Source organism: Lepus europaeus, chromosome 9 (genome assembly GCF_033115175.1).
Source record: "Lepus europaeus isolate LE1 chromosome 9, mLepTim1.pri, whole genome shotgun sequence".
NCBI classification, from domain to species: domain Eukaryota; kingdom Metazoa; phylum Chordata; class Mammalia; order Lagomorpha; family Leporidae; genus Lepus; species Lepus europaeus.
This window is the reverse complement of record NC_084835.1, coordinates 27,080,160-27,105,798: the sequence shown is the minus strand read 5'-3', so window position 1 is coordinate 27,105,798 and position 25,639 is coordinate 27,080,160. Positions and strand designations below refer to the sequence as shown.

The window sequence follows — 25,639 nt, the reverse complement described above, 5'->3', positions numbered from 1 at the left end:
GACAATGGTGTAACTCAGTTTCACTTTCCAAAATTATCCCACTGATAACAGATAAAAAACCACGTTTGCATTGCCTAAGTATGCACTGTAGGTTTTTTGTTTGTTTGTTTGTTTGTTTTTGGTCTGTCTTGCTTTTTGTTCATTTTAGATTACTTATTTGAAAGTAGAGCAACAGAGAGATCGTCCATCCACTAGTTCACTACCTAGATGCCAGATAGCCTCAGCAGCCAGGCTGGATCAGGTCAAAGCCGGGAGACTGGAACTCCATTCCGGTCTCCCACACAGAGGGCAGGGGCCCAAGCACTTGGGCTGTCTTCTGCTGCCTTCCCAGGTGTATTAGCAGGGTGCTGGATCAGAAGTGGAGCAGCCAGAATTCAAAGCAGCCCTTCAATATGGAATGCTGGAGTCCCAAGTGGCAACTTAACCCACTGCACCACAGTGCCAGCCCCTGTCTGTCTTGGTTCAGGGTCAGGAAGAGCCCCAGATTATCCTGAACTAGTTCCCATTCCCAGCTCCCTCAGACTTTGTTTTCAGAGCCTGGGAAGTCTCTGAGCAGAGTGAGGTGCCATGAAGGAAGAGGGTGGCACTCGGGTTAGAGCTGGCAGGGCCTGGATCAAGTGTGTGCATGTGGATATGTTGAGATGTCTCATCAGTGGGACTCAGTGGTAGATCAGGTGTAGGGGAAAAACAGATTTATCCCTCACAGTAATTCATAAGCGTGGGATATGCAAACGAGAAAACCAGATTCAGTGATTTGTGCAGGGTCACGGAACTGGAAGAGTATAGAACATGCTACTCTGCATCAGTACTGGGTCCCTATAGGACCTTTAATAATGCCCTTTAATAATAGTGATAGGAGCCGGCACTGTGGCATAGTGGGTAAAGCTGCCACCTGTGGTGCCGGCATCTCATTTGAGCATCAGTTTGAGTTTCAGCTGCTGTACCTCTGATCCTTCCCCTACTAATGTGCCTGGGAAAGCAGCAGAGGATGGCCCAAGTGCTTGGGGCCCTTCACCTATGTGGGAGACCCAGAAGACTCCTGACTCCTGGCTTCAGACTGGCCCAGTCTCCTGCCATTATGGCCATTTGGAGAGTGAACCAACAGAAGGAAGATCTCTGTCATGCTCTCTCTTGCTCGCTGTCTAACTCTGCCTTTCAAATAAATAATCAAACGTGTAACAATGATGATAATCCCCAATCTTAACATTGTACCAAATAATGTATGGAAAAGCCCATCATGGTTGCTGTGTTATTTCTTAGTTTTTTTGTTCCATTCCTTTGAAATCTTGTAGTGATAGAGGAGAAACTTAGGGTCTTGGTAACATTTATATTGTCTTCCTCCAGCCCTTTCTGCATAGGTTCTCTGTGTTACAGAGAGGAGAGAATATTCTGTTAAACAGACATGCATGCTGCCACTGCTGCAGGATTCAGGAAACACAACAGCAGTCCTTTTTATCCTTAAGACTTACCTGTCTAAGGGCCAGTGCTGAGGCATAGCAGGTAAAGCCACCGCCTATGGTGCTAGCATCTCATATGGGTGCTGGTTCAAGTCCCAGCGGCTCCACTTCCGATCCAGGACTCTGTTATGGCTGGGAAAGCAGTAGACGTTGACCCATATCCTTGGGCCCCTGCACCCATTTAGGAGACCTGGAAGAAGTTCCTGTCTCCTGGCCTTGGATCAGCCCAGCACTGGCCGTCGCAACCATCTGGGTAATGAGCCAGCAAATGGAAGATCTTTCTCCCTCCCTCTTTCTTTCTTTCTTTCTCTCTTTCTTCCTTTCCCTCTCCCTCTCTCCCTCACTCCCTCTTTCCCTCTCACTCTGCCTCTGCCTCTGCAATTCCACTTTTCAAATAAATTATAAATCTGTTTAAAGAAAATGTTCCACTGTGGCTAGAGGCACCATTCTAAAAAAAAAAAAAAAAAGACCTATCCATTTATGAATTGATTGATTGATTTGGAAGGATGATAGGGAGCAACAGATCTTCCATCTGCTGTTTCACTCCCTAAGTGTCCTCAATGAGCTGGGCCAGGACTGAGCTAAATCCAGGAGCCAGAAACTCCACCTCGGTCTGCCATGTGGGTACAGGGGTCCAAGCACGCAGGGAGTTGTAATCGAAGTGAAGACCAGGATGAGAACTGGCACTCTGATATAGGATGCCACTGTAGTAAGTGGCAGTCTAACCCACTGCACCACAATGCCAGCCCCACACCAGCATTCTTGGTCACTGCCCTCTGCAGCCTGGAGATAGCACCCTGCCCTAGCCTCCCTCTTGACAGGGCTTGCTTCCCTGGGTGTAAATTTCCATTTACACAGCAGTAAATACAAAGACCGGGGCTTCATGGAGTTCTCTTGTCTTGGCTCTACAAGTTGTCTCTCTCCAATGAATGAGGAAAAACTGCTCATGTGAAAGGGTGACTCTGGGTAGCAGCTGTTCAGTACTACCTGTCCAAGTTTAAATAGCCTTATCACCAGGTGTCATGCTGCCAAGATCTGTCATTTTTACAGACTCAACAGCAAAAATATGCCTGCACAGCTCCCGACTCTGAGATACAGGTTTCCACTTTGTTCCTTAGGGACAACTTAAGCACACTTTTCATCGGGGGAACTACAGGGGCAGGTTGAGTCATTGTCACAGTCCTGTCAGCCTCTTCCCTTGGGAATCTGAGACCTGGTGAATGGCTAAGCCATTTCTTGTTGCTAAAATAGATTTTTCACCAGTAATCAGGAAATTTCACTGAAACCTGCCGTATCTGTTTATCTCTTCTTTTGAAACATTTCAGTCTATGCAGCAAAACCAGGATCCTGAAGTATTTGCCCAGCCTAAGGTGTTATCCAGTGCCATCCCGGTAAGGCCCCCTTGTTCTGAAGAAAGCGTTTCATGTGTTCAGTCCTGCTGCTGCTTCCCACGCAGAGCTCATTGCTGTGGTCTCCATAGGCACTAAGTCACCTGTGTGTCGTGTCTTCCCTGACTGTGATGGAGGGCAGGTGCAGCTGTCAGCCTGGAAAGCTGTGGCTTCCCAGGGCAGAGTCACCACTCTGCTCCAGACCGCTCACGTGCCATTGCCCTGACGGCAAAGCCTCCATGCACTGCCTCCGCTGTCCCTGTGTGGCCTCCCTGTCTGCCTCTTTTACATGTCACTCACCACACTTGACATCAGACTCCTTTCCAGGGCCTTCAGTCTCAGAATTAAAATTAGAACCAGCTTCTGGTTGGTCTTGTTAACCAGTCTTTTCTGTAGACTGTTCTGCGTGCTACGTGGTGATCAGCCTGAGCTCTCAGCCTCATTTTGCACCAACAAGCAAGCTCACATGGTTCTGCTCCTAGAAACTATACCTTTAAAATTGTGGCAGGGGCCGGCGCTGTGGCGTAGCAGGTGAAGCCACTTCTGATCCAGCTCCCTGCTAATGAACCTGGGAAGGCAGGGGAAGATGGCCCAAGTCCTTGGGCCTCTGCACCCATGTGGGAGACTTGGAGGAAGCTCCTGGCTCCAGGCTTCGACCTGTTCCAGTCCCATCTATTGCAGCCATTTGGGGAGTGAACTGATGGATGGAAGATCGATCTCTCTCTCGCTTGCTCGCTCTCTCCCCTTCTCTCTCTGTATCTCTGCCTTTCAAATACATAATACCTTTTTATTAAAAAGATTTTATTTATTTATTTGAAAGGTAGAGTTACAGAGAGAGGTCTTCCATTCCCCAGTTTACTCCCCAAATGGCCTTAATGGCCAGAGCTGAGCCAGTCTGAAGCCAGGAGCCTGGAGTTTGCTCCAGGTCTCTCACATGGGTACAGAGGTCCAAGCACTTGGGCCATCTTCCACTGCTTTCCCAGACCATAAGTAGAGAGCTAGATCAGAAGAGGAGCAGCCGGGACACAAACCGGCACCTATATAGTATGCTGGCGCTGCCAATGGAGGCTTAGCCTACTGTACCACAGCATCAGCCCCAATTTCCACCCTTTTAATGCTGTACAATATAAACTCTATAGATTTCAAATTCGCACCAAAATAAACTAATTCTTCTTGAGTTTTATTTTTCAGTGAATATTTTTTTAAAGGTAGAGGAGGGAGCTCCCATCTACTGGCTCATTCCCCCAAATGCCTGCAGTGGCAGGGCTGGGCCATGCCAAAACTGGAAGTTGGGAATTCAACCTGGGTCTTCCATGTAGATGGCTGGGACACAAGTCCTTGAGCCATCATCTCCCAGAGTCCACACAACAGGAAGCTGGAATTGGGAGCAGAGCTGAGAACTCAGCCGCTCCAATAAGGGATGCAGACATCCCAAGCAATGTCTTAACTGCTGTGCCACACAAACTTTTTGAAGCACCTTTGCATATTGAACATTACGAAAGAATCTAGTGCTTCATGACTTGATTTTTAAATTCTTCTGTGACCAGTACAAGTTTTTCTGAGTGTTGACCCTTGTGTATAACTACCATCACTTTCATAACTACCATCTCAGTCAAGATATGTCCCATATCATCCCCTGAGAAAGTTCCCTCAGGCCCTCTTCTAGTCATTTCCTCACTGCGTACCCCCCAAAATAAACTCTACATTTTTACATTTACATTTTTAATTAGCCACAGGATTGTTATAGTGTGTGCTGTTCTGTTCAGCGTATCCACCTGTGATGCTGAGACTTGGCTACCCATGATGACTGCAGGCAGTTCTTAAATCCTTTAGCTAACCAGACCTTCATAACCAGATAGAAAGTGTTCAAGTGCTTCTACTGAATTTTTACCTGAATCAAAAAGTTAACGCTTGACTCTGCACTTGCTCCAGACTCTACTGCTTCTGCCTGTTGGCGGGTGTCCCTTCCCCTGGGCTTAGTTGCTGGCTGCTGTACTTTGAATAAAATGACCATTATTCCCTTGCAGGTTGCTGGCCCCCCACTGGTTACCGCAACAACCACAGCAGTATCGTCAGTCCTGCTGTCCCCAAGTGTTTTCCAGCAAACGATTCCAAGGTCCGTAGAGCTTGAGAGGAAAGCAAGCTCCCCTTCTCCTCTCACCGTCGGAGCAGCAGAAAACACGAGGAAGCCTTCCATTGTTCTCAGTAGGGCTCAGCTCCAGGATACACTGATTCATCTGATCAAGGTATAGAGGATATCAGTTTAGTTTCGGTTTTTGTTCTTTAATAAAGAAAAGCAGATTTTTTTTTTTTTTTTTTTTTTTTTTGACAGGCAGAGTTAGAGAGACAGAGAGAAAGGTCCTCCCTCCGTTGGTTCACCCCCCAAATGGCCACTACGGCCGGCGCACTGCACAGATCCCAAACCAAGAGCCTGGTCTCCCATGAGGGTACAGGACCCAAGCACCTGGGCCATCCACCACTGCCCTCCTGGCCACAGCAGAGACTTGGACTGGGAGAGGAGTAACCGGGACAGAACCGGCACCCCAACTGGGACTAGAACTTGGGGTGCCGGCGCCATAGGCGGAGGATTAGCCCAGCAAGCCACGGCGCTGGCCAAGAAAAGCAGATTTTATAAGTTCTTTAAATTGTTTCATAAAGTAAATTGAAAATACTGGCTGGGAGCGGTGTTCGTATTTGCCTGAACACATACTCCTGGTGGAAAAATCCCAGGTAAACTCTGAAATATTAACTGCAATTGTCTCTGGGTGGAGGGATTATTTGGTAGTTATATAAATCATTTATGCAGCCTTGTCCCTAAACTGGTATCCAGGCAGTAAGTTCTGAAGACGTCAGTGTGACGTTCTGTGTTCTCACCTTCACATCTCTTCCAGAACGATTCCGGCTTCCTCAGTACACTTCATGAGGTCTACTTGCAAGTTCTGACCAAGAACAAGGAGAACCACACCCTATGACCGGAGCAGTGTCAACCTCAAACCAATAGGCTTCATCCTGGAAACTTCTAAACAGAACATGGAGTTTTGAGAATCTTGAAATTGAGCCTATGAGAAAAATTCCCATCCCTTAAGAATGTTTTTCAAGTGACATTCTCAGTGATAATGGAGGTTTCACTGTGAAGCATCACCAGCAGACCTTTGTTTTAACAAAAAAAAAAAGAAAGAAAAAGAGCAAGCATTGTATTAAGTTATGTGGGTGTTTTTCCTCAGCTGTAAGCAAGTATGTGAAACACGGAGTCTGATTTTCAGCTCACTTCCACCCTCGAGGACCTGAGGAAGAGGAGTCACCAGCCTTGCGGCGGAGTTTAGCCTGGCCCCCACCCCTACCCATCTCCACTCAGAAACTCGGCCATGGGGCTGACAAGCAAGTTCTGAACCGAGTAGAAGTCAGCTCTGCGAAGTAGCCTTGAGTTTTAAGGATCAGTTTAAGTTGGCAGATTAGGAAATACTTGTCCAAGTGAAATCTATTTTAGATGAATGCCCCATTTGGGCCTTAACAGTTCTGAAGTTTCTTCATTGTGTTTGAGTGTCCCGACTCCTGCCGTGCAGCCAATTCCCAGCGCGGCATTGCCCTGTCAGTGGGACCCTGCCAGGCTGTGGCTGTGTGGGAACAAACATGCCACACCTTTGGAGCAAAGGCTGGGGCTGGGAACGCCTACGTATCCTGCCAGATACCTGCATTTTAAGTTAAACTCTCCAGTGGCTTTGAAAATGTTGTTTGTGTGTGAAGCACAGCCTTGTTTTTCCTTTTCTGTCTCTACACAACTAGAAGTCATTGTTGATTGTTTTCCTAACACTTTGACAAAAGGACCAGTGGACCAATCTGACAAAGCCATCCTGGTTCCATTCCTGGAGTATACTGAGAATAGTTTTAAAGCTATGCAGAAAAGGGAGCTGTTATTCACACTGCCCTTACTTTGTTACAGAAAATGGAGATGAAGAGAAAGTGTGAGACTCAGAACTTTACCAGTGTATCCTCGGCTGTGAGTACTTTTCCAGCCTACAGTGTGAAAATGTGTAAAGATGCTTTGTTATGCTGCTATTGATCTGCCATGATTTATATTTATTCTTTTATGGCATGTAATGGTGTTTAGTAATATTTTAATGTAGATTTTGATTTATTTCAGCAATAGTAATTTTAAGATATTCTTCGAATGAAAGTGTCTTCGTTTCTATGATACAGGTCATTTTGTAGTATTTAACCAATTAAGATGCACTGCTTACTTTTCTGAGCACTATTTAATGATAGGGTCAAAACCCAATTGGTTCAACCAGCTAACAAAGGATTAGCTGTGAATAATGCTGACAAATGTGATAGTTCCTCGGGAACAATCATTTAAGCTTTAATGGTAACCCAATCATAAATCCATAGATTTTTTTTCTATCTGAAATTTTAGAAAATTACTTGTGAATTTCATACTTGTTTTAGTTTGATCTTAGTTTTTTAGCATAAAGAATACTTTGTTTGATTGGCTTTTGTTAATGTAAACATGCTTCCTGGACAACATATCTGCTTCTCGAGTTAGTGTTTGCTATTGCTGTCTACCTAGTTACATGTGACTTGTTCCGATTCAGGGAAGCTTACTAAGTTTTCATACTCAATTAGGGATAGTTTGTTTTCAAAGATAGTATGTAGATTCTCCTACCAAAAATGAATTGCTCATGCATCATCTGGGAAAGAGAAAGTTGTTAGAAGATAAAGATACAGTATGTTGCTGACACCAGGAGGTGGTATCTGAGGAGCCCCGGGACTTTTATGATAAACCGGATGCACCAGTAGGTTTGCTCTCACCCAAGTAGTAGTCTCAGTGGGCTTTGGTATACAGACGAATCAAGGGATTCTTGTTATAATAAACATTTGAATTTAAGTGACGATTTTCAGTATATAAACTATTATGAGAGTTAAGAGAGAATATGCTAAAGAAGTCTGTAATCAAAGCTGTTAATTTTCACCCTGTCCTCCTAGGAATGAATATGATAGACAGTGAAGAGAATCTGTAATAAGGCTTCCTTAGTTTGAAAGTAAACTTTTAAGTGCCCAAGTCATGGAGACTTTTTATATATTCAAATATATAAAATTTGAATATGTAAAAAAGATTTATATAGTCAAAGCATTTACTTACAATTCGGAAACTAGAAGTTCACGGTCTGATTGCCAGGAGGTTCAGGCCAGAATGAGTCCCTGCAGAGCCAGGCCCAGCCTGGGTAGTTGCAGTTGGGTAGCCCTGGCCTGAAAGTCACAGTTTAGTTGCCTTATTACCCCTTCAGGCTTACTCTAGCACCTCATACTAGCTTAGGTTGCATGTTTACATTGATGTGTCTTTCTTGAAACCTTGCTGAATTGAAACGGATACCCAGATAGAGATGTTTCTTACTAGGGTTTGCAAAACCCCTGGAGACCTGCACATAGGGCTGCTATGTCTATATGTTTATCTACCATCACCCACAATGGTCCAAGCCTAGTCTCTGGGAGGAACAACCCACCCAGAGCTTGGAGGAGAGCTCTGTGTGAGGTATGACCAGTGGGTGGCGCTACTCTTCATTGTAGTTGATGTGGTGTCTTTGGCCCCCAGCACCTCCAGAGAGCTTTGTTCCTTTAAGGCAGAGTTCCTCTTTGTTGTGCATCTCTCCTGGGATTTGTGAGGCGTGAACATTGGCTGAGTCTTAAGTGTTCCAGTCACTGTCCATGTCAGGAGAAGCATTTCGTGCTGTGTGCCTGTGGACTGACCACAGCTTACCTTCGAAGACTTAGGAGTAGCGCCCACAAGGAGCAGCATCTTGCTAGGAACCCAAGTCATCCTGGGCCCTTCTCGACAGGAGGACGCGCAGGCTTAGTTTAGAAGGTGTCTGCTCGGGTTTTGCATGTGAAACATTTGTTCCTTTTCTGGCCTGCATTTTCTTATGGAAATTATACACCCCATTGAACCCACTGCTAGGTAAATATTTTTAAGCCGTGCAGCTTTATTACTCTCCTCCCCCAAAGAATGTAGTTTGAAGTTTTCTCCTTTTGGTAAGTAGAGGCCATAACTGCCATCGTGTTACTAATAATGCAACATGAAATTGAAGGTGCCTAACTGCTAAAAACAAACTCAGCCATCATGCTGGAACCATGAGAGGAGTGAGGTCCCATATCCTCGCTGCACACTGCCTGCTGAGCACACGTTTCTTTCTTGCCAGCTTTGGTTTTCCTCGGTTGTGTTCAGAGTACCTTCTGGAACCAGCCGTGCCCTGCATTTTCAAGAGTGTGAAGTGTTAAGATCTTAGCACAGTAAAGCAACTTGCACTGGGCCTTTCAAAACTGCACTCGAGAACATCTGCCCGAGCGGCCTGGTGCCCCCCGGAGCCTGTCGTGTTCGGCAGCTTCAGCAGGAGCGACGTATGCGGTGTTTCTCAGTTCTGTGTGTGACATCTTCATTTAAAATGCTAGGATGCAATATTGTTCACCTTCATGTGGGGAAAAATGCAAAATCCTGTTTCCCTTTCATCTGTGTAATTCCTTCAGAAACGTGTTTTTACAGTGTGCGTTGTAAAGGGTTTTTTATTCTGTATTACTGCTCCGGCCACGCGGCTGTCATGACTCACTGTCACCGACGCTCAGCTCCCTGAAACGCGGGCCGAGCGGCCCCAGAACTGCAGCACGGTTTCTGTCCCATGGGCGCAGTACTGCATCATTAGCATTTCTAATGGTATGGATTTTATACCATCTGTGTATGTTTGCAAATAATTAAGTTATTACATGTTTTAAAATGAGCATTTTTCATCCTAAATTTTATATGTTTGCAAATATATTTTTTTAATAAAATTTCAAAACCAAGTTTTAGCACCTACTCAATTTTAATTGCGTTTTTATTTAATTTGTAGAAATAGGAGCTCCTGGATGCATTGCTGCCCTTTTCCAGAGATCCACACTGGTGAGATGGGTTGGGACGAGGGAACAACCCAACAAAGAAAACGGCATTCACCGGTTCCCAGCCTGTGCGATCAGGGTTCAGAGAAGCAGAATGGCTGGGCGATGGGTAGATACAGAGCTAGAGGAAGGCAGTTACCTAAAAGTCACAAGACAAAATCACATCGAGCTTAAAGATCGTAGATGGCTTCATTTATGATTCTAGGATTCCCACACACTTCATTCTATAAAATGGACTGGGCATTCCTGTGAGCTGAGCAGAGGGATTGAATTATAGACAGAAAAGGGGCTGAAGAAATCAAAAGCAAGTTGGTCATTTCCAAGTTATTTTCTCATAAAGGTTAAAGCAGCTTGGGACTTCATTTGCCAGCTAAAACCGGCCTGGTGTGGTGCTTTGGTTGTTACCTCTCACTTTCCTTATTTCTAAGAAGGTAGATGACTTGAGTTTTGGTCTGGAACTTCGGCATGAGTGACTCTATTTTAGTCTGGTCTGTTGAGCCTACTGCTGGAGCTCAATCCAAGCCAATGGCTCATAAAAGTCTTTTTTTTTTTTTTATGCATTTTTCTATTTATTTGGAAAGCAGAGTTAGAGAGAGGAAGAGACATGGAGAAATCTTCCATCTGCTAGTTCACTTCCCAAGTGGCTGCAACAGCCAGGGCTGTGCTAGGCTGAAGCCAGGAACCTGGAGCTTCTTCGAGGTCTCCCACATGGGTGAAGGAGCCCAAGCACTTGGGCCATCCTCTGCTGCTTTCTCAGGCACATTAGCGGGAGCTGGATCCGAAGTAGAACAGCTGGGTCTCAAATCAGCACCCATATGGGATACTGGAGTTGTAGGCAGCAGCTTCATCTGTTAGACCACAATGCCAGTTCCATATAGATCTTATTAACAATTTTAAGGTTTTGGCTTACAGGACTGTAGAGACAGAAATCCCACTATCTCCCATCCTCACACCGGAAACTTTGGAAAGCCACTGGTCTAGATTCTAGTCGGGGAGTGAAGGCCTGAGGTAGGAGTGTGTGAGGTGGGAGATCAGTGGCCCCAGAGCTGTCAGAGGTGCAACCTCTGCCTCCTTGTTCTGTTCAGTCCCTCACGGGATTACGTGATGCTCACCTGCATTGGTGAGTACGGATCTGTTTTACTACCAAGTCAAACGCTAGCCTCTGCCCAAAACACCTTCACGGGCACACCGGACATCACATTTAAACCAGCTACCTGGGCATCCCAGGGCTTGGTCAAATTGACAGATCCATTAACCATCACTCAGCCTGTTCCTAACCAGCTGGACCACAGGCCACATGGATTCTTAGGTTTGAAGCCCTGAGTACTGGTGCCTGTCATCTACTTTCCTCCCTAAGGGCAGCATGACATGTGTCACTCATACCTGTGGACATCCAAGGAGTTTGGTTTATTCCTTGAAGCTTTGCCCAGATGGAAGGTTCACTTCCAGTCACAGCCAAAATAGGAGGCAGCTCGTTTCTCAGATTCACACAGCTTGCACGTACTGACCACTCTTGCTCATGCAGGCACTTAAGACAATGAGGGAGCAAAGAGGTGGGGAGGAATGGAGGGAAGTTAAATATCATGGTGCAAAATAGAGAAAAGTTCAGAAAAAAAAGTTACACATCTCTCTAATAATCATGTTAACGTGAGTGTTTTTCCAGGTCAAGTCTGCCCAAAATGTTTGCTAAATCTGCCTGCTGTAGAGCTGGCTCCTACACATGTATTCGTAGTCACTTACAGGCACACACACCTGTCACTCAAGCTGCACACTGAGCACTGACGAATTTCTGTCCTGGGGGCCGGTGTTGTGGTGCAAGCACTGAAGCCAAATCTTGCTACACTGGCATCTATCTGAGTGCTGGTTCCAGTCCTGGCTCCTCCACTTCCAATCCAGCTTCCTGCTGATGCACCTTCAGGGGGCAGTAGATGGTGGCCCAAGTACTTGGGTCCTTCCCACCCAAGTGGGAGACCCCAGACGGAGTTCCTGGTTCCTCACTACTGGCTTCAGTGTCACCCAGCCCCAGCTGTTGCAGCATTTGGGAACCAGAGGATGGAAAATTCTCTCTCTCCCTCCATCCCTCCCTCTCCTTCTTCTCTGTCAATCTGCCTTTTAAATAAATAAATGTTTTAAAGAATTGCTGTCCCATTTTATTTTTATATACCTGTTCAGTCAACAGGACTCCCATCTGCTGGTTCATTCCCAAATGCCTGCATTGGCCAGAGTTGAAGCCTGGAACAAGAACACAGTCCAGGTCTCTCAAGTGGGTGGCTGGAACCCGGTTACTTGAGCCATCCCTGCTGCCTCCCAGGGTCTGCAGTAGCAGGAGGATGGGGTCAGGAGCTCAAGCTAGGTGTGAAACCCAGGTATTCCAATACGGGATGTGGGTCTTAATAGCCACCCTGCCATCGTTTTCTTGATCCTTACAACAGCCAATATTAGGAAGAATGAGGCTGAAGCTGAAAGTGACTGAGGATGTCCCTTGCATCTTGAGCCATGGTGAGACAAGGACCTGAAGTCCAGCAGACTGGAGGGCTGGTCTAGAGTTCCTCTCTTGACTGTTGCCTCCGTGACAAATTATCCCAGGCTGCTTTGTAGCTTCTCGGGTCATTCCTGGTACCATTATTCATTCCAAGCTTCATCTTCTGTTTCTCACTTGCTGCTTTTCATCTGTCAAGACCTAGGAATCCAGGTAACTGACTTCATTCGAATTTGTAGCTTCCGAGTCTGCTTTTTAAATGACACAGGTGGGGTCTGAGATTTCTTGGTTGTCTCTAATGACGTTTGCTCTCACTGTTTGTAGGTCTTGGTCTATCAGTTAGGTATTAACTGAAAATCTGGGCTGGGGACAGTGTTCGTTGCAGTGGGTTATGTCGCTGCTTGAAGTGCTGGCATCCCATATCGGAGTGCCTGGTTTGTGTCCCACCTCTGCTGATCCCGCCTCCTGTTAATGTGCCTGGAAAGGTGGGGCCAGCGCCATGGCTCACTTGGTTAATCCTCCACCTGCGGTGCCGGCATCCCATATGAGTACCGGGTTCTAGTTCTGGTTGCTCCTCTTCCAGTCCAGCTCTCTGCTGTGGCCTGAGAGGGCAGTGGAGGATGGCCCAAGTGCTTGGGCTCCTGCACCTGCATGGGAGACCAGGAGGAAGCACCTGGCTCCTGGCTTCAAATCGGCGCAGCGCACCGTCTGTAGCAGCCATTTGGGGGGTGAACTAACGGAAGGAAGACCTTTCTCCCTCTCTCACTGTCTATAACTCTACCTGTCAAATTAAAAAAAAAAAACAAAACAAACAAACAAAAAAAACAAACAGCAGAAGACAGCCCAAGTGCTTAGGCCCCTGCTACTCATGTGGGAGACCAGGATGGACCCACCTGCTGTGGTCATTTGGGGAGAAAACCAGTGGATGGAAATTCTCTCCCTGCCTGTCTGTCTGTCTGTCTGTCTGTCTCTCTCTCTCTCTCTCTCTCTTTCTCTCTGCCTTTCAAAATGAAAACAAATAATTTTTTAAATAATTTCCCCTTTGCTATCCTGATGTGGAATGTGTACAGAATATAACATTAACTCCACACACAATTTTTTTTTTTTTAATTTTCTTAAGATTTACTTATTTGAAAGGTAGTGACAGAGATCTGCCATCTGCTGATACCTCTCCAAATGGCCACAACAGCCAGGCCTGGGCCAGGCTGAAGCCAGAAGCCTGGAACTCTAGTCAGGTCTCCCAGTTGGCAGGAGCCCGAGTAATTGGACCATCATCTGCTGCCTTCCCAGGTGCATTCACAGGGAGCTGGATCAGAAGTGGAGCAGTTGGGGCCTGTGCTGTGGCTCAGCGGGTTAACACCCTGGCCTGAAGCACCTGCATCCCATATGGGCGCCGGTTCGACCACTTCCAATCCAGCTCTCTGCTATGGCCTGGGATAGCAGTAGAAGATGGCCCAAGTGCTTGGGCCCCTGCACCCGCGTGGGAGACCCGGAAGAAGCTCCTGGCTCCTGGCTTTGGATTGGCACAGCTCCAGGCATTGCGGCCATCTGGGAAGTGAACCAGAAGATGGAGGACCTTTCTCTCTGTCTCTACCTCTCTCTGTAACTCTGCCTGTCAAATAAATAAAATAAATCTTTTTTTTTTTTTTTTGACAGGCAGAGTGGACAGTGAGAGAGAGAGAGAAAGGTCTTCCTTTTACCATTCGTTCACCCTCCAATGGCCGCTGTGGCTGGCGCGCTGTGGCCTGCACACAGTACTGATCCGAAGCTGGGAGCCAGGTGCTTCTCCTGGTCTCCCATGCAGGTCCAGGGCCCAAGCACTTGGGCCATCCTCCACTGCACTCCCGGGCCACAGCAGAGAGCTGGCCTGGAAGAGGGGCAACCGGGATAGAATCCGGCGCCCCGACTGGGACTAGAACCTGGTGTGCTGGTGCCGCAGGCAGAGGATTAGCCTATTGAGCCGTGGCGCCAGCCTATAAAATAATTTTTTTTTTTTTTTTGTTAATTTTTGACAGGCAGAGTGGATTAGTGAGAGAGAGACAGAGAGAAAGGTCTTCCTTTGCCGTTGGTTCACCCTCCAATGGCCGCCGTGGCCGGCGCATCACGCTGATCTGAAGACAGGAGCCAGGTGCTTCTCCTGGTCTCCCATGCGGGTGCAGGGCCCAAGCACTTGGGCCATCCTCCAGTGCCTTCCCAGGCCATAGCAGAGAGCTGGCCTGGAAGAGGGGCAACCGGGACAGAATCTGGTGCCCCTACCGGGACTAGAACCCGGTGTGCCGGCGCCACTAGGCAGAGGATTAGCCTGTTGAGCCACAGCGCCGGCCTAAAATAAATCTTTAAAAAGCAAAACAAAAAAGTGGAGCAGCCAGGACCAGTACAGGATGCAGGCATCCCTGGTGGTGACAACCCACTGTGCTAACACCACCACCTGCCCCTAAGTATTCTAATGTAGTTATTAATTTTAAAATAATTTTCATTTTAAAAAGCAATGTGATTATGAAAGTAATAGTAATATGTAAATGCTTGGGCACACCTACATAACTTTTCAAAATTCTCCGTTCATGGTTGTCACTCAACCTGGGCTCCAGCCCAGCAAACTAAGAGCTAGATGTGCTACAGCCTGGGACGCGGTGGTTATTAATGCCCCTGGAGGACTTTGGAGAGACCGGCTTGCAGTGGCTGGTGGCTCAGCATCCTTGATCTGCCGCACAGCCCTGTCTGACCCTTGGGAAGGGCTGTTCCATGCTCTGTCCTCTGCTTGACAGCCCACATGGGATGCTTTGCACTCTGCCAGGTCCTGGGGCTGCTCACGCCCCTTTGCACTTGGAGGGTGGCACACAGAAGAGTTGCCATGGAATGGCTTTTGCCCACATGACCACCTGGGAGACACACGCAGTTACCCCATTTTACAGCTGAAGAAAGGGCCGTTGAGTCATTTGCCTGTGACAGCCCAAGTTCACCCAGCTAGAGAGCAGCATAGGCAAACATTCACACCACACACCACCTCGCTCTGGTCTGTGGAACATGGAGGTGGGGGGGGCAGAGAGGGAGAGAAAGACACACAGAGAGAGAGAGAGAGAGAGAGAGAGAGAGAGAGAGACTGCCGATCCCTAGGGAATTCTGAGGATTTCTTTTTTTTTTTTAAGAGAGTGACAGAAATCTTCAGCCAAATTATATTAACAGCAGGGCTGAGTCACGCCAAATTCCAGCCACGCCTGGAATTCTGTCTGGGTCTCCCACGTTGGTGGCAGGGGCCCAAACATTTAGGCCGTCTTCTGCTGCCTTCCTAGGCATAGCTGCAGGGAGCTGGGTCAGAAGCAGAGTGACTGGGCTGTAAAGCAGTGCTCATATGGGATGCGGTGCTGTAGGGAGAGGCGTAATCCACTGTGCCACAATGCCAGCCCCTTGAGTATTTTCAGATGACACAGCACTGTTTCCCCTGCCTGAGCCACTGGGGCTGAGGGGAACGCTTTTCCTGTTGTGATTGTTCCTGATTCTCCTGACACGTGTGGGTCTTGAACTTCTCAGCCCTGGGCCAGAGAAGCAGGAAAGCTCAGAGGCACTCTGCCAGGACGTAGGCCAAGAGGGGAACTCAGGCCAGGAGGTGGGTATGGATCCAGTCCCTTTGCCTTCCACAGCCATAGCTGCTTTCGGTTTAAGTGTTTCTGAATTTGAATTGCTTTTATTGCCTCGGTCTCTGCTCATCCATGCCAGCTTGACATGGTTCAGTTGTTTGTGTGTGACAGGTGGACAGACTGTCAGCTGCCACCTAAGCCTGAACAGCCAGGACTGGGCCAGGCTGAAGCTGGGAGCCAGGAGCTCGACCCAGGTCTCCCATGGGAGTGGCAGAGATCCAGAGACGTGAGGCATCAGCGCTGCCTCCCAGGGTCTACATTAGCAGGAAACTGAAATCAAGCCAGCGTGGGCATCAAACTCAGGAACTCTTGATGTGGGAGGCAGGCGTCTTAACTGCTAGGTCAGACACCCCCGCCACGGCTGCCATGGTACAGTTTTGTTGCAGAGAATTTTGTTATTTCAAAGCTAGTTCAGGGCCAGTGCTGTGGCTCACTTGGTTAATCCTCTGCCTGCGGCAAGGGCATCCCATATGGGCGCCCAGTTCTAGTCCCGGTTGCTCCTCTTCCAGTCCAGGTTTCTGCTGTGGCCTGGGAGTGCAGTGGAGGATGGCCCAGGTGCATGGGCCCTGCACCCACATGGGAGACCAGGAGAAGCACCTGGCTCCTGGCTTCGGATCGGCGCAGCGCGCCGGCCGTAGCAGCCACTTAGGGGGTGAGCCAATGGAGGGAAGACCTTTCTCTCTGTCTCTCTCTCATTGTCTAACTCTGCCTGTCAAAAAAAATTAATAATATAAAAATTTTTTTAAAAGCTAGTTTCGGGGTCAGGCATTGTGGACAGTGGATTAAGCTGCCACTTGAGATACCCACATCCCATATCAGAGTGCCGGTTTGAGTCCCAGCTACTTCGGCTAAGGCTTCTAGGGAGGCAGCAAGTGATGACTCCTGTACTTGGGCCCCTGCCACACACGTGGGAGACCCAGGCTGAATTCTGGGCTCCCGGCGTCCACCCGGCCCAGTCCTGACTGTTGGGGCGTTTGAGGAATGAATCAATGGGTGGAGTATCTCTCTCCCTCTCCCTCCCACCTCTTCTCTTGCTCTCCCTTTCAAGTAGATGAACATAAAATAAACAGAAACTAGTTGCTTGTGGTCACCTCTTCCTTGGAGCCATCCCTGATCTGCCACCTCAGCTGGCAGTTCTTGGTATGGATGTGACAGTGCCCCATGAACACATGGCTCCTGCTGACCTATGATGACCTCAGAAAAACTCAGAGACTGGACCCTCTTCGCAGAACATCCAGCCCTGCACCTGGCACACAGGCCTTGCTGAGTGAACTAATGAATAAATCAGAGAGAGTGTGGTGGCAGAACCATGTCCCAGTGCCACTGGGTGACCAGCAGCAGCCATACTTCCCTGTTTCTGCATCAGCACTGAGCAAATGCTTTTCTTTCCTCTTTTTTTTTTTTTTTTTTTTTTTTTTTTTAAGATTTTGTTTATTTGAGAGGTGGAATTAGAGACAGAGGGAGAGACAGAAAGGTTTTCCATCTGCTGGTTCACTCCCCAAATGGCCACAACAGCCAGAGCAGGACCAATCAGGAGCCAGGAGCTTCTTCCAGGTTTCCCACACCCATGCAGGGCCCCAAGGACTTGGGCTCTCTTCTGCTTTCCCAGGTCATAAGCAGAGAGCTGGATTGGGAGAAGAGCAGCCAGGACGCTAACCAGCCCCCATATGGGATGCTGGCACTGCAGGCCAAGGCTTAGCCTTCTACACCACAGTGCTGGCCCGAGCAAATGCTTTTTCCAGGCTAAGGAGGAATGAGATGGCTAGCAAGGTGCCCTAATTGGTTCTGGAACTGGGGGTGGAGAGAAAGGGGGTAAAGACCTTTGTGTTGAGGGAGTAGCCACAGAAACTGGGCTGGCAGTGACGTCATGTTCCCCACTCTGGCTCCTGGTTCCAGCTTCCTGCTAATGCTGCCTGTGGGAGGCCCAGAGCAGCTAAGCAGCCCCTCATGAGCCTCACCCTCTGGTCCCTCCCTAAGTAGCCATTCATTCTCCTCTATTCAACACGCAGCCCAGGAGAAAATCCACTTAATCTCCCCACAGAACAAAACCAAGCAAAACTTAATCTTTCATGTCCAAGGCAACAACACAGCCACCTGCCCTACCCACCCGTGTCCTGCTCAGGGAAACCCAGGAGCTATGAGAAAAGGGAGTGCAGATGAAACTCTATCCTGCGCCCCAGCCCCATGCCCTGCAGAATGGGCCAGGCTGGGCCCAGACCCCCTAAAAGTGCCCCTGCTGGTCAGCTGCACTGCCGCTGCCCAGCCCCACCTGGCTCAGCACTCCTGGATGGGAGCTGCTGTGAGCTGGCTCCCTGCTCTCCACCCAGAGAGCAGAGCCAGGCCAGACCTGACCCCAGTACTTAAGCTGCAAGCTAGTTACAGTGTCTAGGCCCCTTTTCTTGACGTGTCAGGAAAGCAGACCTGGCAGGCCCTGGCCTCTCAGGAGTGCCAGGGCCTCTGCAGCCCCAGGCCTTCTGGGGTGACTCAGAGGGTCAGCGAGCCAGCCTGGTCCCAGGATTGGCTAAGGACACGCAGGGTCCTGTCCGCACTGGCAGCCAGAAAAAAAGCCATGTCTTCCGGAAGCACGGCACTGGCTGCAGTGACAGTACAGGACTGTTTGTGACTGCATGAGAGCGGAAGCAGGGGCCAGGGCTGACCTTCCTCTGTGCAGCAGTCGTCCTGGGTAGAAAAGGTTCTGGATGCACCATGATGTAAGCAAGCAAGACCGGCAAAAGGCTCATGATGCTGTTTTAAGTGTTTATGTAAACTGGGGCCTGTGTCTGGCACAGTGGTGAAGACACTGCTCGGGGGGACAGGCAAAGCAGTGCAGCAGGTTAAGGTGCTCCTTGCGATGCCCACAGCCCATATCGGAGTGCCTGGTTCATGTCCCACCTCTGCTTCAGATCCAGCTTCCTGCTACTGTGCCTGGGTTCGATGGCCACTCTGGCTCCTGATTCCAGCCTTCCTGCTGATGCACCCTGGGAAGCAGTGGTGGTGGCTCAAGTCATTGGGTCCCTGCTGCCCACATGGGAGACCTGGATTGAGGTCCTGGCTCCCAGCTTCAGCCTGGCCCAGTCCTGGCTGTTGCAGGCTCCTGGGCCTACTTTTGTCTCTCTGTAATTCATTACTTTGTCGGCAAAAAAGAATCAAGGCAAAGTGGCCGCTGCCAGTGACAGAGTGGCCCCCCGAGTCCTGTGAGACACGCCCGAGAATGAATGAATTTATAAATGGTTGGTCAGAAGCTCTGGCATGCAAAGCCGGGACAGTTTTGGGTACGGAACCCTCAGCCTGTGGGACCTGATGCTCTCCAAGTAGACAGTGTCAGAACAGGATTGAGTTAACACACAGCGGGTGGCCACACATTTTGGTGTCAGGGGAAGTAGAAGTAGTCTGCGTTCTATGAGAAAAAGGCACAAGTAGGGAGGGAGAATCACTTTGGATCTTTTTCCCCTCTATTCCTCAGTAACAAAAATCACCACACTACGTTAAAGGAGTGAATTTTATGGTGTGTTCATTATATCTCAATAAAGGTGTGATTTTTAAAATGTTTTTATTTTACTCTGTTTGGAAGGCAAAGAGACAGACAGAGATCTCCCATCTGCTGGTTCACTCTCCAAATGCCTTCAAAGCCAGGCTGAAGCTGGGAGCCCAGAACTCAATCTGCGTCTCTCACAGGGGTGGCAGGGACCCAAGGACTTGAATTATTACCTTCCAGGTTACACATTAGCAAGAAGCTGCAATGGAGAATGGAGCCTGGACTCAAACTCCAGCATACGATGTAGGCATCCCAAGCAGCCATCTACCTGCTGTGCCAAAATCCCAACCCGGAGAGAAACTGTAAATGAGGAGGAGAGAGTGGAGAAAGCCCGTATATGTGGTGAGCTGGCACCCTACAAAGCCAAGGAGCTTCCCTCTTGTCTCCAGGTTACCTTACCTGACCCATCCTCCCTCCCCTCACTCAGTGCCTGGGCCCCCGCGTCTGCAGATGTCTTGGGGAAACTGAGCCACAAACTCCTCTCGCTGCTCTTCCCTTTGCCTATGGGTTGCGGGGATCCACAACCAGCACCCCTCTATGCACCGCTGCTCAAAAGAGCCAGCAGCCCTGGACCTTACAGCCCAGCTGGACTTTCTTCCCCTGGACAGAGAGCAGCCTCAGGCCTCTGACCAGCACACAGGGCCTGGCACAAAGGGCGAATGCGAGTCTGTGAGTTGCAACAATAGGCCCATTTTACAGATGTGAAGAAACTGAGAAGGGCAGGGGTCCACTCAGGGTCCCACAGGTTTAGGATTCCCTCTTTCTGCTCTCTCTTGCCTGAGCGCAAGATGACACCTTGCCGCTTGGAGGCAGAGGTGACTGAGCCAGCAGAACCAGACTTTCTGGAAAACTCTGCCAAATAGGTATCCAGAGCTCTGGAAGGCTTGCCACCCTCTGACCCAGTACCTTCGCAGGAGGACGAAGATTTAGCAAACACCATGTTAACTGCAGGGTAGTATACAATGGTGGCAAGCTGGAAACAGTCCAAATTCCCACCACAAAGGGTGCTTAAAGCGTTCAGGGGTGGGCGTTTGGCACGACCCAAGCGGTTGAAGGCCACTTGGTATGTCCACATCCCTAAACAGAGTGCCTGGGTTTCTTTACCAAGCCTCCTTCCAATTCCACTTCCTGCTGATCTGCATCTTGGGAGGCAACAGGTAATATGCTTTTAGGCTCCTAATTTGGGCCTGACCCAGCCCCAGCTGTTCTGGGCATTTGAGGAATGAACAGCAGGTGAAGAGCTCTCTCTGCCTGGTTCTGTCTCTCAGCCTTGCCGGACCACTTGGGGAGCAGATCCCCACATCCGCTCTGCAGCCCCTGTCCAGCCTCGGGCCCATGACTCTGTGTCATGTTCTTTTTTTATTATTTACTTGAAAGGCAGAGAGACAAAGCACCCATCTGCTGGTTTACTTCTCAAACACTTAGAACAGCCAGGATTGCACCAGGCTGAAGTCCAGGAACCAGAAACTCCACCCAGGTCTCCCTGCTGGGTGGCAGGGACCCGAGTACTTGAGCCATCACCTGCTGCCTCCCAGGGTGTGCGTTAGCAGGAAGCTGGAATCGGAAGTGGAACTGGAACAGTAAGCCAGGCACTCCGATGTAGGATGAGGGCATCTCCTGTGGCATCTTAATCCCTGTGCCAAATGCCGACTCTGTTTTATGTCCTTTACAACGATAAATCAATATTTATCAAATGAATGTGTGACTTTAACAAGGGTCTGCTTTGGCTGGAATTACATGTAACTTTAATTTACAATTTTTCTACCTCCAGGTGTTAACAATGACTGTGTTTTACCTTATAATCAGATATTTAAAGTATTTCTGTAAAAAAAAAAAACAAAAAACCAAGAACAGGGGCCCATGTTGTGGTGCGATGGGTTAAGCTGCCACCTGCATTGCCGACATCCCATACTGGAGTGTCGGTTTCAGTCTGGGCTTGGCCTCTTGTGATCCGGCTCTCTGCTAATGTGCCTGGGAACACAGCAGAGCATGGCCCAAGTGCTTAGGACCTTGCCACCTATGTGGGAGACCCAGGTAGAGTTTCTCGATACTGGCTTTGACCTGGCCCCGCTCTGACCAGTGCGGCATTCACAGAAGTGAACCAGCACATGGAAGATCTCTCTCTCTCTTTCAAATATATATCTTTTTTTAATAAGAAAACAAAAAAATATTGCCTACAAGAGCAATCACCTTTTCCATGAGTGTAGTTGAACCACCTTCCTGGGGGAGGCTTTCTCAAAAGAGGCATTTCCCCAGAACCGCGAGGGAGGAAAGCTGGATTTATCGAAACTCAGCCCATCAATCTGGAGTGAGCGTTTGGCCTAGCGATTAAGCCAGGAGTACCCGGGATCTGGTCCTGCCTCTATCCCCAGATTCAAGCTTCCTGCTAATGTAAATCCTGGGAAACAGCAGCTCACATAGTTGTTCCCCTGCCACCTAATTGGGAGACCTGGATTGAGTTCCCAGCTCCCACCTGGAGTGAACCAGCAGATGGGAGCTTTCCAGCTCTCTCTCCCAAATTAATAAATAAAAAGAAGCAAGCCATTCGTATTATTTTAAAAAATAATTCTGTCCAATGGCGGGCCCTCTAGGAAGCACTGGCGGGTACAGGGTGGGGCACTTGCCGCCCTGGGATTCTTTCCAAACCCCTGCAGGCTGGGCCCCGGATGTGAGTCAAAGAAAGTGTCCCAAGGACCCAGACTGGATGGATGCTGGCTCCACTGCAAGCCCTGTGCTGCCCCAGGAGCACAGCGGGGCCAGCCCTGCCAAAGCGATGCCCAACAGTGTCACTCAGGAGGACAGCTGCTCTGGGCCGTTCACGCCTCATTGGTGCCTGCTGTGCCGGAGCACATCAGGGCAGCTCTGCACGAGGACAGCAGGGCAGGGGCAGGAGCGCCCACCGCCTGGGGCTTTGCTCCTAACCCACAAACATCCAGGGCAGCAGCCGGGCTTATGAAACCCAGGCGCAGCTTTACATAATCACGGGAAATGAAGAGGAAAAGAGGACTCACAGCAAGGCACGCCCCCAACCTCAACATCTTGTTTGCGAGATGAAATTTTCTTTCTGCTGATTATGAAAGTCAGCCTTGCAAAGGGACTTGCCATTCGTTTCCAACAGAAGAGGAAGGGGGTAAAGCAGAAACGGAAGCCCCCCTCAGTCCCACCTTCCCAACTCCCCCAAGGCTTGGGGCCTATCCTTGAAGACTTTCCGGTGGCCCAGGTAAACACACACACACACACACACACACGAGCCCAAGTGCACACGCGTACACACACAGGCTTCCATTTAACAGGAACAGGTGCACCCTCTACCTGCAGGTCCATGCACAGCACTCAGTTAACAGCATCCCACAATGCCTCTGCACCACGAGCTGGGCTTCCAATGCTCACTCAGCCCAGTGGGGCACCCCACAAAGCTCACAGCCCAGGGCTGTCCGGCTCCAGAAATCAAAGCCCTAACAGTGTCCCCAGTGTTTTCCTTAGCCAAGTTCTCAGAATCCCAGTCACCCAAGGACCTCCTTAGCAATGCAGAATCCTAGACCCCACCCCAGAGCCTCGGATTCACAAAGCCAGACATAGTGCCCAGGTATCCGCATGTGTCGTGACTGCTCCTGGCAACCTTTTACAGCCTGGCCAGCCAGAGGACGCTCATGGCTGGACTTTGGGGCCACTCAGGAGCTGTGCTTCCTCTCGGGTCCTTCCAGTTTCTGCCCCCACAGCAACACACCTTGGAGAGGTGTCAGGAGGCTTGCTCGGGTCACACAGAGGCCACACAGCCCCACCAGTCCCCGCACTGACATGGATGTGGCTCCCGCACATCAGCTCCCAGGCACAGAATTCCCAGGCAGGGACATAGCAGCATGGGCCTTTGTATTGCAGGACCCAGCCCTCTGCCCCGGGCCCACAGCGGGAAGAGCCAGACCTTGGCTCTGCCCTGAGCTTCAGCCAAGGGGAAGGGCCAAGAAGGTACCTTGGTGAAGTCACCAGCACCGTCCAGCACAGCACAAGGGAACAGCAGCACAAGGGAGCCGTGTATGTGTGTGCAGGGGTGAGCATGACTGTGAGCGAGTGGGTGTGAGAGAGCTAGGGTGCATGAGGGAGAGCTGTGTGAGTGTGAGTATGTGACAGTGCCTGAGTGGAGTGTGACTGTGAGGTGTGTGTGCGCCCATGTGTGTCAGACTCCTGAGACCGGGCTTCCTCACGCGTGGTCGGGGTGGGAAGTGCCCATGGCAGGGCCCTCAGCCAGTCCCAGTTGCGGAACAGTCCCAGCATTTCCTGCCAAGTGCAGCTCCAAATTCTGCCACTGCCTGCTCTCCCCTCGGCAGCCTGAGCAGCCCAGTTCATAGCCCCAGGGACCAAAAGCCATCCCCTTAACTGCCCCAATAACAATAGGAGGCTTGTGCCATCCTCTCCACACCACTGTTTCCCTCTGAGTCCCTCTTGGTGATCCTGGGGGTCCCTGGAGAGCCAGCTAGTTGGGGGAGAGGCCTCTCCTGTGGGGATTGCACTGTCCTGGCTCCCCTGAGAGTGCCCTTTGCTCCAGCTGCTGCCTGGGTCCTGGAAGATGGCTCAGACTCCAGAGTATGGCTGCACTCAAAAAGGTCCCTGTGGCTTTTGCTGTCACCTGATGTGGGCAGCAGGACGTCTGTGCCACTTCCTACCTGCCAACAGAGCACCTTTGTGTGTCAACTCCTGGAAAAGCTGGTGCAGAGTGCGCAGCCAGGGCGGCCAGATTCCCTCCCCTGGGGCTCCTTGATGCTCTCTCTCTCTCTCTCCTTGGGTCAGCTCTGGCACCTGTCGGCCATGTGACTTCAGGCTTATCCCTTAATATTCATGCTTTCATTGCATAGGCATTTACTGAGCACCTACTGTGTATGTGACACAGCCACAGTCCCCAGTGGTAGAACCAGGGACAAGAGCAGGCATCCTGGCTCTCCTGCTGCTGACGTGAGAAAACGGAGATAGGAGGAGAGCCCTGCAGAGGCTGAGACAGGTGCTGTGGTAGGAAGGAGGGGCTGCTGTAGGCACAAGAGGGGCTTTGCTGGTTCAGCGAACAGCAGGTGCAAAAACTCTAGGCAAGAGTTTCTTAAGAAAAGGAATAAGGGCAGTGTGGCTGGAGTGGGTGAGAGTGGGGACATGTGGACACAGTACTGGGAGGGAGGTGGAGGGGCCTGAGTTTCATCCTAAGGGTGGAGGGAGTTAAGCTGGGGGGCAACAGTTCTTGGCGGAGGCTGGAAGAGGATGGGGGTGAGGGGAGCAGGGGTGGGAGAGACCAGCTGGAAGCTGGGCAGGATCCAGGTCTCTCCCCAAACATTGTTACCTAGGCAATGTGTGTATCTGAATAAAGACCCTTGGCCTGGGGACAGGGGAACCACCTCCAACCAGCCCAGGATTCTGTTGCCATAGCTGACCTTGGGTATGATCTGCACACAGCTCCTAAAGCATGGCTGAAGCCCAGGATGAACTGAGCCCACACATGGGGAGCCCCAGGATAAGAGTCTGTGGCTTTTACTAGCAGCAGAGCAGCCTAAGGGCAGAGGTGGCACCTGCCAGGCCTCTAGGATGGCACACTCTGGGACCACTTCACTCCAGTTGCAGATGTCACAGGGCCAGCCTCTGTGGACTGGACCAGCAGGACCACGAGTTATGGGATGCCTGCAACATTTGGCTCTGGGTGGACATCTGGAAGCCAGATGTACCCAGGAGCTCCTGGGGGAGGGACAGGGACTCCCTAGAATCAAGTCCATTGTCTATGGCCTGGAGCACTGAGCAAAGGATGACCGTGGACAGTGCCCAGCCTGACCACTAATGCTTCCTTCGGCTCTCTCCCGGGTTCAGCCCCTCTACTCAGCACTGGCCTTTATCTCTTCTCTGTGAATCAGGCTTCATAAATGGACTGGAGCTGTAGCAAGTGATAGGTGGAGGCAGGAGACAGGGTCTGTGACCATGGGCCTCTTCCTGCCCCACCCTGGGAGCCCCATCCCTCTGGGGACTGTGGGGTCTGGGAACAGTAGAGGTGCTCCTGTCTTTTAGAGCCCTGAAAGCAAACCCAGTGCTCTCTCCTAAGAGCTGGCAGAGTTTCTAGGCCCTAACAGTTTGTGAAGGCAGTTTCCCAGGTACCCTCGGCTGCTATTGCCTTCTCGCCTCCTGCACAGCTCCCTGGAGCCTTGGGCTCCATCTGGGGCTCAGCCTGGCACCCTCAACCCTGTGATTTTTAAAAATTT

The 25,639-nt window shown here is 49.9% G+C and overlaps 1 protein-coding gene across 1 annotated transcript in view; it reads left to right on the top strand.

Annotated features, from left to right (window-relative positions):
* The window catches only part of DCP1A (decapping mRNA 1A), a 58,053-nt gene extending 48,349 nt beyond the window's left edge, over positions 1 to 9,704 (top strand). The window contains exons 8-10 of the mRNA XM_062201097.1: positions 2,783 to 2,848; positions 4,873 to 5,091; positions 5,737 to 9,704. Coding sequence (XP_062057081.1) covers positions 2,783 to 2,848; positions 4,873 to 5,091; positions 5,737 to 5,817 — 366 coding nt within the window. The 3' untranslated portion in view covers positions 5,818 to 9,704. The remainder of the gene's footprint in view (positions 1 to 2,782; positions 2,849 to 4,872; positions 5,092 to 5,736) is intronic.
* Positions 9,705 to 25,639: the final 15,935 nt, after the last annotated feature.